Genomic DNA, 13,851 nt, shown 5'->3' with positions numbered 1-13,851 from the left:
ACACACATATATACACACACACACATATATATATATAAAATTCCCTTTACCGTACCCTCAAATTATCACCGAATTCTAATTCTTGATCAATAAATCTGACCCTTGTCTGATTCTATTATTAGAGAAAGTCGATGATAATTACAAGTAACAATAATAACAACAAGTAATAATAACAGTGTAAGAGACGTCGACTCGACATGTCACGACGCGACAAGCATCAATTAGATGAACTGAAAAATGAGAAGATTACTCCCTAATAACGTATTCACCGCATGTCCCGACGATCGCACGTCGCTATTTTCGACACTCTTGACATTTATTTCCGCGCGAGACTTACTTTCGATGAACAAAAATCGAGTAAAACGTGGAGCGATCGATGTGTCCATGACGTTATCCATGTGTTGCTCGACGCAAAAAGGTCGATTTCAAAGATAGCCACGCAATTGACGATTACGCTGGCGAGATGCGCGCCAAGACGTGAACGGCTCGACAAAGATGTACTCTTGCGGGTATCTCTCTCCCTCTCGTTAATAGACCGACACTATCATCCGAGATTCGGCATCGCGTATATCTCTGGCGTTATTTCATCTCTCTTTTCCTCTGTAATCATCATCGCGTTTCTAACTCCCGATCAATAAATCTGACAGTTGTCCGATTCTATTACTACTTGAGTGAGTCGACGGTAATGATGAGAGAGTGATAGACATCGACATCGGTACTCTCGAAAATCGGGGGAAGGATTCGCTACTGACGTACTTACGATACCTCCTGACGATCGCATATCGTTATTTCGGCACTCCCGATATGTATTTCTGCACCAAACTGACTTTTAACGGACAAAAAAGACGTGAAATGCGGAGCGATGTCGATCGATGTGTTCATGGCGATTGCTTAGCGTAGAAAGGTCGAAGATGGCGCAATCGTCGTTGTCGCGCGCAATGACAACGAGCAATAACGATGACCTCTACGCACTTAGAATGCGATTCACTAGACGCTGCAAATGCTTCAAAACATTTGTAGCGTTTAGTGGATCGCACTTTTAGTCCCGCGGATATATTCACGGATTTCGTTCGATGCATCGATCTATTTAATAGATCGATAGTCAGTGAACATTTTCAACCAGCCACCTACGTTTCTAACTATGCGTGTTTCATGACTGTTGATTAATCTAGAAAGCGGGAACGTGTTTCTTAGATTAATTAAATGCATAGCTAGATATAAATGCGACTGGCTAAAAATTGTTAGTAACTATCGATTTATCAATAGCGAAGCATTCGTGACCTGAAAGATAACGTGTAGTACCAAGTTTTCGATTCGAATGCATTGTGTCTAAAGTATATATAGATTATAACCCTTATAGAAATATCATACTAAGAATCATTGATAATTATTTATTTTCAGTATTAAAAATACTGGATAATAAGTAATTATCAATGATTCTTAGTATGATATTTCTATAAGGGAATTCTGAATTGAAAGATTGAAAACTTGTATATATATTTTTTTTTCTTTTTTTCTTTAAATATACTCGAGTCGAAAGTCCGCTTTTATATCAATTCTATAAATTTTCTTGAACGCGCGTGAAAAGTCAATGGAAAACCTTACAATGTAATATTATACAATCTATGAATAGTTATTTATCGCGGTTTTCTATATATTGAAAAGCTTAAAAGATTTCATGAATTATTTAATATTCGATTGTCTCAATATTCTATCTGCGTTTATTCTTTACTTTTCTTTATCTCACTTTTTCTTATAATCTTTATTTCTTTATTAATGTTGAGAAAGAGACGAGAAAGAGACGAGAAAGGTACTGGTAAAACTTGGAGATGTTTCCAAAAAGTATTTAGAAAGAAGTTATAAAAAAAATAGAATATTTTTGTGCACTTGTAGAGATTTTAACTCGAATTTCAGTATATAATTTCAGTATAGTAATATTAACATTATATATTTAAACAAAAGTGAAAAGAAGAAGTTAATAAATTCAAGATAAAGTTCGTGGTTCAAAGAATATTATTATACTGAAAAAATGATATTCTTGTTCTTAGAAAAATCCTCTAAAACAAGCACCAAGTATATAAAATATTTTAAATATAAGATTTATTCTTCTTGTTTTGAGAGAAAATTCTCTAAACATGGAAAAATTTTCCCTCAAAACAAAAGGAATAAATCTTATGTTTAGAATATTTTACACTTGGTACCTATTTTTTAGGATTTTTCTAAGAACAAAAATATCAATTTTAGAACCATATAACTGCATTTGAAAGATTCATTGAATTTTTTGTTTCGACTCTAGTATCTCCTTACTCTCAGTAAGTTCATTAAACATCTATGAAAATCAGTAATCTTCTTTGTAATCAATAATTTAACACACCTGGAAGTACACGATATATTGCAGGCTACGTCCCAAAATTCTGGCTTTACAATCCAGCACCCTGAGTCTCGGCTGTAGCTCCCCAGAGTAGCACTGACACCCACGTAGGTACGATTCGATCGAAATGTGTGTTAATTAACGCGATACCGACGAGAGTTATATTAAATATTTCAAGATCCAACGGGAATGATAATTAACGCGCCGTTATATATGCTCCGCGTTGCGGTATGTGTACGTTGCTCGTCGACTCGAAACGTAATAACTGGGAGAAAGAGAAGGTACGTGTCGCTGGAGACTACCAAAACAAACAACAAAAACGACAACATTTCTCCCGCCAATCGCTGCTCGCGGTTTGCGAAACAATGACGTATACATTCGGCGGCGGACAGATCATAACGTCAAACAAAATATTTCGGATTATCGAGATGGTTAAATATAGTAAGATTCTCGTGTGTCGTTTAATTTTCGATGGTCGTTATTTAATTTTATATTGATTAATTCTATCGGCTGTTGATAAAATATTTTATCAACCTCTCGTCGGAATTATTTAATGCGCTTTTTTTTCGACGTGAGTACTACGTGAGTGTTAAAACGTCACGACGGAACAAAATGCTGAATCAGGAAGACAGAACAGAAGACTCGGATTGCCGGGACATGAGCAACGATACATTATATGTTTCTATGTATGTAAAATCATTTATTACGCAAGAGATTTCTAATTTTAACGAACGTTTGACAAAGTTACGGAGAATAAAAAATACTCTAGTTGAAATTTAAAATCCAGCGTCTAATAATGCTTCTTAAACTACAAGTCTTTCTTTCTTAATCTGTCAAAATCTTAAGACAATTGAGTAATTTTGAACATCTGTTTTTTCCTAAAAATACTAAAAAAGAGTTCTTTCCACAAAGTGAGATTCTAACTCTTTTCAGATCTTTTAATATGGATGGTAATGAAAATTTCGACTCGAGTGTGCTCGCATCGCTCGGGAAATATAAGTGCAAGATGTGAAACACATTTCGTTCTCTAACCGCATCTAAATTTTATCGCGAAGCATAACCGGATATTTCATGTAACTCCAAAGCCGGCCCTCTTTGCGGCGATTCGTCACGGCGGTTGACAGACTAAATACCGCCCCCGACGAGTTTTTTCTACAAAGGACCCGGGTCCCTTCTGTCGCGAAGGAATACCGCATACTAGCAAAGGGGATGTATACAGGGGAAATATGTCCGCTACGTTCCGCATTATAAAGCACCCTTTGCGTACATACACGGCGAGTCTGACGGTGAGGGTGACGCCCGCGGGGGGTGATGTGCGGTAACAATATGTGTATGTATAACCAAGCGGTGGAGGAGTGGCGGAAGTATACATAAATATACATTTTTATGATGAATATACTCGGGAAAATATACATCACCCTGCGGAGAGGATTCCGAAGGTTAGCAGCGACGCTCAAAAGTGGAGGCTGTGAGTGGAAGCGGGTGGGATAGTTCAAGGTGTGTAGAGGCGCGTCCAGGTGCATCGCGTCGCGCATCGGGGGAATCCGAATACAAAGGAGATGCATCGTGTCTGGATATCTCGCCTAGCCTAGCCTCGATTCCTCCTACGATTCTCGCGCTAATATCGATAACAGTCTTCGAGAGTGACGACAATTATTATTATCGATAGCGAGCGAGAGAATTTTGCGAAACGTATTGTGCGACATATTTCTAAGGAGCTCGCCATGAAAATGTCCACGCAAATCTGTTACAATTTTTCGGTAATGCCAATGGTGGCAGGATGACGTACGGTGGTCATCTCTTTGAATTATCGCGCGATGCTACGTTACGCTCGCAGCGTGTGTTGGAATCCTTTTAACCGAACATAAATAAGGCAGACCCGCCACGGTAATCCACGAAGCGGATTATCCAGTCGCCGGGATGGACGTAGCGGAAGGCGTCCTCGTTTACTCCGCGGTGTCGTCAAGGAGAGCCCTGGGATAATAGAGAGGTTCGCGATTTTAAATCCCCCTCTCTCTCTCTTCTCGGCGTACGTTTCGCAATTCCGGAGCACCGATTCCATCCACGGAGATCTCATCGCAGTCTTCCTTCGTCTCGCATTTAATCTCTCTTTCTCTCTCTCGTGCTCGCCTCCGACTGAATTCCATAAAACGTAGCGCCTCTTAAACCCTCTCGAGAGCACTTCCGGTCCGTTGTTCCATTCTTCTGCTACTCAGCCCGGCTCGATTACGAGAGACAGTCGCTTAGACAGGCACCCCAGCTCTTGCGGGCTAATCTGAGGAACAGAGTAAACGAGAGCCAATCAAAAGGTCTAAACGAGGGTAAGTGATGGAACGTGGTACTCGAGAATGCAATTGAATTTCTGGATCGCGTTTGACGTTGCGAGGTAATTGCGAGGTGTTGAACAGATGTTTCACGTAGACGACGTGACTGTCTTTCGCGCGAAAAAAAAAAACTATTCTTTATTTGTTAATTCCGCTTATGTAATATCAGACGACACTGACAAGCCATCGCATATAGAAGACATGCAAATTCTTACAACTGATCATATTCGCGCTTGACTGGTTGCGACCGGAAAATTCCTGTATCGTGTGTTAGCAGGTGTCAAGTGTTCTTACTTGAAAAAGCTTAGAGAGTTACAAAATTAATAAAAATTAATAGATCGAAGAGATGCCAAGACGTCTTGTTATATACGTTGGCATCAATATGCATCAAATTAAGTCATAATTTGCGCGGCAAAGGTCGTCGTGATCTTCAGCGCTCAAATCAGCCGATTACATGCGCAGGAGTTCAATTCCACCTTCTGTCGCGAGTATATACTCGCGGCGCACCAATGTAAGATATTGTGGTTTCCTACCACGTCGGTGTAATCGAGCGAGCAGATACGAGAGCGGGTCTTCCTCGTCTCTTCGAATTCGTGTGCGCGCGAACTGTTACCAGAAGGTCGCCTTTGAAGATCAGCTGGTAACTGACCGACCGAAACCTCAAGGTTTCCCTTCGTCGTTCAGCCACAGCTGAACTGCTGGGGAACTGCTGAAAGTAGGCGACAGGCTGCAGCTGTTCATGAGCAGATGTCGACAGTCTGTCCGTAATCCGGTTCGATCCGGTATACACCGCGCACAGAGCAGCGCGCATTCCCATTGACCAGGCCGTAGTTGGAACCGTGCACTCGCCAATAGTAATCGTACAACGTCGTTGGGAACACCGTGCGCTCCTTAACGTCAGTCTCGTCGCGGTGCTCCGTCTTCGCACGTCACGCAACGCAACGCAACGTCACGCCGCGTTATCGAAAAGAGACGATCAGCCGAAATTCAGCTGTCATCGTCGCATTGGACGCGATCGATCCGAGTTACGCGACTCTCGTTTTCCTACGAGAAGAGGCGCGACCTCGCTCAACCGATCGTCCAGCGCTCACGATTCCGTCGGGGTCCCATCGTCGTGGTTAAACGCGTTTAAAGACCGCGCGAAAGCTGCAACTCTTCTTCGGTTCACGTAGCCCGCAGCGGGACCCGCGCAGAACGCAGAGGTGAGTCCCGGACGAATTGTCCTCTCTCTCTCTTGGCCAGCCTACACCCATCTGCCCTTTGTCTGCCTTCGTCGCCATCCCTTCTCAGAAATCTCTCAACCACTTCGACCTATCGATCCAGCGGTCGGCCTGTCTGTCTATCTATCTGTCTGTCTGTCTGTCTGTCTGTCTCTCCGCGATACGTCCTCTGAACAAATGTTCGTGTGAGCGCGCTCCATGGGTATTATCGTGTTGGTAGGTCGCGGCGTGCACGCGCGCGAATCTTATCGTCTACGACGATGACGACGACGGCGACGGAAGTTCTCCGGCGGCGCACCGCGATCGGTGACGTAGGTGACGTAGGTTGAGTCATACGGCGTGTTGCGACCGAAGGTCGAACCTAGCGCGCTAGATCGATCGCAACATCACCGAGAGTAAACGAGCGATCTCGCGGTAGCGCGTCGTCGCCTCCTCAGCGGCCTGCGATCGGCTTCTCCGGCCGCGAGAACGGCTGGCCATCAGGAAACGGGGTTAGACCGGACGATCGATCGTTCCCGAGGCGAAGTAAGACGTCGTGGAATTCTAAAGGGTTGCTACACGTCGATGCCAGTCGTCGGTGCTCGATCACGAGCCACCAGGCACGCTCGCGCGCGCTGTCGCGACCCGTGACTTATAGCGGTCGATCCTCCACCTGTCTTCTCCCACTTTCCTCTCCCGCGCTTTTGGAAATTTAAGAACGCGATCACGCCTACGGTCGGGAAAGACGTCGGCTAAATGATGCATGGGGACGGGATCGTTTCCGCTCCTAAAGTTCCTGGGAACGTGACATCTGTGGCTCGAGGGCTTACATAACGCATACCGCCACGAATTAATCATTTTTTAATTAAACATGTTTGTTGGGTTTAACAATATTTCAAGACGTCGACCTTTAAATTTTTGTTTCGATCTGATAAATGTTTCGTAATGTTTCGCCTCGTAAGGTTTAGAAGGAATCAGTTTCTTCGTGTGGTTTTATCAAGGTGATACGCGTACGTTGTTCGGAACTTTCGCGTGTCTTCTAAAAAGTATACCGAGCAACAGCGAGCCACCTTACCCATCCCAATTCCCAATGTAACGACCGACAATTTCCTCAGCCGCTATCTGATCGCGGACGTAGCAGCCTGCAGCTGCTTCGGCGGCGGTCATATGACGCTCGAAGCGTGCTGGATCGATGCACGAGTTGGTGAGATGGAAAAAATAGTCACGAGATATGAGAGAAAGAGAGAGAGAGAGAGAAAAAAAAATAGACTGTCACGCGCGATAAGATTTCTTGCCGGATCAATCTTGTCTTTGCTTTCAAAGCTGTGCATTAAGCCCAGCTTTGACTTTAAAGTGACTCCATATTATCTACTCTGATGGAAAATATCGTGCTAAAATGGAGCGTAAAGTGGAACGTAGGAATTCTCTCTAAGAACGCGTGCACGTTGTGTGCAGCTTCGTCTTCGTGTACCTTGTCATACGTTGGAGCATAATAAATGCCGCGGAGACACGGCTCGGCAATTTGACGGTCCCCTCAATTACTCTTTACTAAATTAACGCGCGCTCTTCAAACGAACGAAGGATGTAGCTCGATGGGTGCGACGTGACAGTCTGAGAGACCCAAAAACGCAAAGAAACTTTGTGCCTGGTGATAAGTGCAATTTTTAAACAAACCTAAAAATATTGCTGACTAGGATTCAATGATCCTGCTGCAGTTTCACTGAAAATATTTCGATCCGTAAATAGCTGCGTAAACACGTTCCGCGTATGTAACATACATATTTTCAGATACGACGCACTATGAGCTTCTCTTATAAGCCACATACGTGGTATTAATAACGACGTCTTGCATAGCGAACGATCGACCGCGCGTAACCTCGATAATCGCAACCCCTATCAGTCGTGGATCGATGGGCCACTTGAAATCTGGCGATGACGAATCCGATACAGGGGAGAGTTGTGAAATCACAGCGGTCTTCTAAATTGCATCTTATCAATTTCTGTATTATCATTGAATATGAATGGCATCTGACGGTAGAAAAATGAAAAACAAATAAGAGAAATAAACAAGAAATTTTCAAAATATATCTTATTTTGTGTGTGCGCATATGTTGTAAACATAAAAAAAATCCGATAAGATTGATGAGATGCGATTTCGTTAGCTCTCCTCAATTTCCGTCTCGTCTACGACGTGACGCCGATTCGCAGAAATTCCCGATATCGTAGATCAGTCGTAGAGCACGACTTTTGTGACGTCGGGTCAGCCAACGTCGGGCGAAAAATTAGACGTCGAGAAACGGGGTTAACCCCGACGTTACACGCGAGTATCCACGCGAAAAATCAATACGCGACTCCCCTGGGGACGCCGCTTGCAACACGCGCGAGGAAGTCCATCGGCGAATTGGCGATCACCGCGTGTACCCCGACAGCGATATGCATATCGTATCTCGTCCGGAGAGGTCCTGGTCGGATCGATTCCCCGCCCGCCGGATGCGAGGCCGATGTTGTAAGCAAGCCGTGCGAGAGCTGATCCAGCCGCCCGAAGAGCGCGTCGATATTCATCGAATCCGCTCGCGGAATCCAAACTGAATTCACGTTCCGTTTTTGTGCGGCCTGACCCACGACTGATCGTGTGTACACGTCCACGGCGTATATACTTGAAAGTTTCGCAGTTCACCGAGAACACGAGTCTCTCGATGGCGTCGAAACTTTCCAGTATAAACCCAGCTCCTAAGCCGGTCATCGTTTCGGATCGGGCGGTTCACCGAACGCACGGCGTTATACACCGGCTATTAACCTGCATCGAGAGAGGCATACTTGACGCATGAATCAGTTGCTCATTATCAGAGTGATGTGAGCCGCATGGAAAAATGAAGAGAGTACGGCAAGTATGTTTTCTCTATTGATCGATGGATTGACCAAGTAACGTTGTTGATCGCGCGCGAAACCGTGCCGAGATGTGTTTACCGAATAAACTTCTTCTGCATGTATCCATCTGTTTCTCACACGAGTTTGCGTCACGTTCCGCGTCAGACACGGCTCGGAGGCAAGGAAGAGGGAAAAAGAGAGAGAGAGAGAGAGAGATAAAGTATGTGTGTGTGTGTGTGTGTGTGTGTGCGATCGAGAAATCTTCCATTCCGGAAGTTACTTCAATTTGTTTGATTTATACTTTATCAGTTGTGGTTACCGCACGCGCTTGATTTGCCTGTTAAAAATAGTTCTAACTAGAGGACAAAGACACTATATAGACACTGTTTCTTGTTTGCACGTTTTCTTGTTGATCGGCGTGTTTTTCACGAAGACGCATAACTAAACACCACACGATTGGCATGTCGCCATATGCATGATTCTTTCGTCGTGCGACGAAGCCGATGGATCTTGTGCATGTCGACGGATCATACCTTGACACGCATCTCAATTTATTCCTCACATTTTAGCGAGGACGATTCTACGAGGCATCGACGACGCTGACGACTCACGATCGAACTTCGCGCGTTGAAAGGCCGTCTAATTACGAGAGAGAGAAAAAAATGCGATAACCGCAAACGGAGGGCGAGGCCAGCGTGAGCCGGCTGCAATCGCCGATGCGATCGCTTCCTCGATTGCTTTTCACGTCGGAAATCGACCGTAACTGAAACGCGCGGGGATTGAACGGCCGTCGATGCCTCGAGTCGCGCTGCGACCGCTGTCACAAGAACCCCTTACCTTTGTGTTCTCTTTCTTTTGTTCCTTTGCCGTTCGTTTGCCTTGTTGACGTGCGATATTGGCATATCGGCTTCGGGCACGCCTATCATCATCAACGGCAACGGCAACACCTCAGCTCCGGGAGCCTTCGCGGCGAGTCTTCGCCAAGAGGGCATCCACCTGGGCGGTGGACACCGTCATCTGACACGAGCAGCACGATCGACGATCGACTAGGTCGTCCACAGACGAGCAGACGACGTCGTGGATCCAGACAGGGCGACGAAAGGTTACGCCATGCCGGCAGGTACTGGCGCTTCGTACAGGTCCTTAGGCGACCTGGGCGAAGACGTTTACAAAAGCACGACCATCGTCGACCAGACGCAGACCACCAGCCAGAGCGTCCTCGAGTCCGTGAAGAAGGCGTTTAGCTTCGCCTCGCCGAAGGTCGAAACCCGGAAGAAGGACCCGCTGATCGAGGACCGTCGCGAGAGCGTCTCGATCGTCTCCAGGTAATACCTGTTAAGCGACATTGTTCGAGATTAGGAGAGAAACCGATCGGCAGGTAGGGGCGTATATTGGCTACGATCGCGGGGTACTATCGTTCCTCGACCTCGAAGGTCTCTCACGGAAAAGCCGTCTCGAATAACGCACGGGGAAGATTCGAAGCGCTCCTGCGCTCCGTGCGCGACGAATACCGCGAAATTACGCGAGCCCGAAGACCAAGCGGATACAATCGATGACGGCACAGTTGAGACGGATTCGTTAAAGAGTTCGCGAGCATTTCGAGGTCGAAGACATCGTGGCATGATTATAGCGCTTCTGCTGTTGGCTATGGTGGCGGATAGGTCGCGAGAAATCGATCCGTCGACGCGGTTCTCGACACTTTCGTTGCATTCACGTGTGGTTTACGTCGGGCTAGATATTTTAGAGAAAGATATAAAAAAATAAAGATGTGAAAAATGCATAACGATTCTCCAGAGATGGATGAAATGTCTTGTCAAAATTCTCGCGGGGGCAGCCTGTTGCTGTGTAGTTCGAGAATACAGCAAGCCTATTGAGAATAGCCGAGTTTTCAGCAACGAATGTGTCGGATTCGCGGGAGATACTCCTCGAGCGGAAATAAGGGAGATATCACTACATCGATGTCGCTTGCAATTTACTCTCCTCATCCAACGTGACTAACATTCGCTTCGATGGTTCCCAAAGGGAGCGCGATGCATATCTGGCGGAGCTGACCCAAGTTTTCGGAAATTGACTCGGAAAGACTACGATATACAACTGGCCCATTGCACCAAAAGATTTTTCGCAATTTTGCGCGCACGGTACAAATTGCCAACGAGACGGGGTTCTCAATAGCCGTCTGTTATTAAATACGGTCCGTTTTCCCCGGGGAAATCTGTGATTACACAAGCGGTTTGTGCATCATAACACACGTTGCTAAAAGCAACGCGGAAAATTCGCAAGCGCATTTCCCCCGAAGCTCTCACTCGGGGACAGGCGCGGAGAGGCGCGCGGAAATCCTCGTTGAAACGGATAATCGGTTCAATGCGCAATGCTTATCGATTCAGGGAGAGACGGCGAATCTTTAAAGAGCAAGTATCGATTCCGCGGTGCGCTTCGTATGTCGAAGCGGTGCGAGCGAAAATTCGCGCTGCGCAAATGGGCTGACGTCGCGTCCGCGACTTGGTAGAGAGCAGTTTAATTTTAAGTACGAACGGACCTCAGGATCGGACGTTAAGGGCGCGGCTATCGATCAGCCCTAAACTGATTCAGAATCTAAGCGTACGGAAGGTAAGTCACGTTATATTTAGCACCCTGTAGAAGAAGTCAATCCTTCCCCTCACGCTTCGCAAGCCTCGCACGCTCGCACCGGACAGCACTGGCTTCATTCGCGTTTCTTTGTCCGCGTAGCTACAATCATCATCGCCGTCACCATCATCAAAGCCGCCGCTTGGCTCATCTTTATTATTATTAACACCCTCTTTGTTGCACGCACGCGATCGGCCGTCTTCCTTTGTCCTTGCAACGCTCGAGTTGTGACCGCGCGTGTCGCTTCGCGGCGCGCAACGGAAGTGCGTGCGTTGCGGAACCGGCTTCTCGACTCGAGGGACCGAAGCCGATGATTCTCGGTGATGAACAATCGAGGGGCCCCGACAACCGTCATATACGTGCCGATCGTCGGCAATCGGAGAAGCAAACGATACAGCAGTACATATCTGACGTGTGCTACGTTGTTGTAGCCAGCAGTAATAAAACGGTTGAGATCGCGGAAACTGCACGTCCCTTAATCGTTCCATAAACCAGGATTCGGCTGAAACACGAGGTGACATTTCTCGATCGTGAAAACGGCCATTAAGACTGAAACGACACACTCTGGCGGTCAGGGTTGAACCTTTAATTTCAACCCGGCTACCACTTTAGAAGGCTATTTATTCGAGTGCGCAGTATCCGTGTCATGAGGTTGTCCGAGGGCTTCTCGGTTTAATTGGCCGTGGTAATTTCACATTCAAGTGGGCCGTGTGCTTAAAATGCCGAATCGAGCGGTCGGTGGGACAAAGGAAAGCTGATCCTTAACGATCGTGGTAGAACGCGGGAATCTGAACGAATATTTACGTACGTACGTACGTATGTATGTATGTTTGTGTATATGTTTGTATGTATGTTGTATGTCTGTGCCACGTTGCTTCTTATTGTAGCCGATGGCTCTTCATCTTGTTGTCGATTGTTCGTGTGTTGTGACGGGGATAGAGGCGCGACGTGCCGCTAGGACCGGGCGTGTGTGATTATTCGCGGCGATTTTGTTCTAGGGAGAGAAACAGGATGCCGGCAGCAGCCACCGCTGAGGAATCTGCTTTGTTGGGGTAAGTTGTGACGTGAAAGAGAGAAAACAAGGGAGAGGACCGAGAGAAAGAGAGAGAGAGAAAGAGAGACTGCCGTGTAATCGGTACTGTTTTTCCCATTGCTCGGCCAGCATCTTTGATCGTAGTTTGCAATCCGTGCTGATGCATAGACGCGTAGTGGAAGTGCGATAGTTGATATTAACACGCCTACGCATCGAGAATGTGAGCCACCCCCCTTATATTAGCTCGTTTTATACATCCCTCTACTCTTGACCTGTCTCGTTCCTAGCTAGCCGCGCGCAAGATTCGACTCGTTTAACTAGCCGAATTGCAGGTAGGGCAAAACGAAGGATTCGCCGAATCATTGTTATGTTCTGGTCTCATTTGGAATGGTGAATGCTCTCGAAATGCACACGTATGCGCAACTCCGTCGTGACTAACAAGGATGAATTGCGTGATGGAGATCGATTCAATTGCCGTTCTGCTAAAACTCGTAGTATGAAAAACGCACGACGACGAGATACGCGACGATTAGTTGCATGGAGGGGAGGAGGTGCGATGTTGGTATTTTCAAACGACACGATGCATCTCCGTGTCTCTTCGTATCGTGTAACAGTAGCAAACGTGACAAATTTGCCAGCGTGCTCGTAGAGTTTTTCAACTGCCACCGGCAATTGGCATTGACCCCAATGTGCGCAGCGTCGAGTGACCGGTCCGTAACTCACAATTGCGTTATTAAAAGCGTTTTGCGCTTTTTAGTAGCGCAACTGCGTAACAATTCGCAGCGAAGGTCACCGACGACGGTGAGACAACGGCCAGGAACATGTACGATCGATTGAGATGCATTACGTTCGATCCTGAAAGCAGGAAAAGCGCACGTGCACTCATAGATTTTATATTGCGTCCGCGACCGCGCGCGTTACATAAAAGCGACGACTTAACGCGTTACTTTAAACCGACAAGAGGCAAAGCCACGGTGGCAAAGTGCACGCGCGGCTCCCGGCAACCGTATCGTCCTTCTATTATACGATATTGGTTTAAGAGCGCCACTTAATGTGACACCCAGCTGCCGCTCTGTTTAGAGCCGCGACCCATATTCCCGGCGAGGCTTAATTGTTTAAGACAGTTTAACGGAAGTTTCCTGAGACTTTTGGCATTTAAGTCGCTTAATCGAGCTACTTCATGATTCTTACGAACTCACACCTCCGTCGGTGCAGCTTTCTAATTTGAATGTAAATGCGTGGCTAAAATCGAGTTTCGACCTACGAGACTGTCGAGCTTTTTCCCTCCGAAGTTTACTTCGGAGCTAGCTCGAGTTTACTACAAGCGAGACGCGTCTGTTCCATCGTGAAAATTTCATGACAAATTCGTTTCATGAATCGACCTTAAAAAAAGAAAGAGGTTCTCCTCTTATATCCTCTCAATCTCTCCAT

General features: G+C 46.3%; 2 protein-coding genes and 1 long non-coding RNA gene across 10 annotated transcripts in view; 1 reads left to right on the top strand and 2 right to left on the bottom strand.

Moving 5' to 3' along the window:
- Positions 1-2,649, bottom strand: part of LOC116853101 — a 5,742-nt gene extending 3,093 nt beyond the window's left edge. The window contains exon 1 of the long non-coding RNA XR_004379899.1: positions 2,375-2,649. This is a non-coding gene — a long non-coding RNA (uncharacterized LOC116853101). The remainder of the gene's footprint in view (positions 1-2,374) is intronic.
- A 157-nt stretch (positions 2,650-2,806) lies between these two features.
- LOC116853050 (protein NDRG3) overlaps positions 2,807-13,851 on the top strand; it is a 31,020-nt gene continuing 19,975 nt past the window's right edge. For 3 of the 7 annotated variants that reach the window (XR_004379893.1, XM_032833911.1, XM_032833906.1), the window contains exons 1-2: positions 9,835-10,087; positions 12,386-12,439. Coding sequence is in view for 5 of the 7 variants with exons in the window: in XM_032833911.1 (XP_032689802.1) it covers positions 9,873-10,087; positions 12,386-12,439 (269 nt within the window). In the remaining 2 variants the exon portion in view is untranslated. Of the gene's footprint in view, positions 3,058-5,522; positions 5,898-9,834; positions 10,088-12,385; positions 12,440-13,851 lie in introns of those variants that run through there. The other 4 variants (XM_032833939.1, XM_032833932.1, XM_032833948.1 and 1 more) reach the window with 4 other exon arrangements.
- Positions 3,027-13,851, bottom strand: part of LOC116853093 — a 38,718-nt gene continuing 27,893 nt past the window's right edge. Inside the window, exons 2-3 of one of the 2 annotated variants that reach the window (XR_004379896.1) lie at positions 9,600-10,094; positions 3,033-4,646 (exon numbers count right to left, since the gene is read on the bottom strand). Coding sequence is in view for 1 of the 2 variants with exons in the window: in XM_032833972.1 (XP_032689863.1) it covers positions 4,598-4,646 (49 nt within the window). In the remaining variant the exon portion in view is untranslated. Of the gene's footprint in view, positions 4,647-9,599; positions 10,095-13,851 lie in introns of both variants that reach the window. The other variant, XM_032833972.1, reaches the window with a different exon arrangement.

This window comes from Odontomachus brunneus, unplaced genomic scaffold (genome assembly GCF_010583005.1).
Source record: "Odontomachus brunneus isolate Ranch 3 - 2012 unplaced genomic scaffold, Obru_v1 Obru_scaffold_006, whole genome shotgun sequence".
NCBI classification, from domain to species: domain Eukaryota; kingdom Metazoa; phylum Arthropoda; class Insecta; order Hymenoptera; family Formicidae; genus Odontomachus; species Odontomachus brunneus.
Note: the sequence above shows the minus strand (reverse complement) of the source record. Positions and strands in the feature narration are given on the sequence as shown.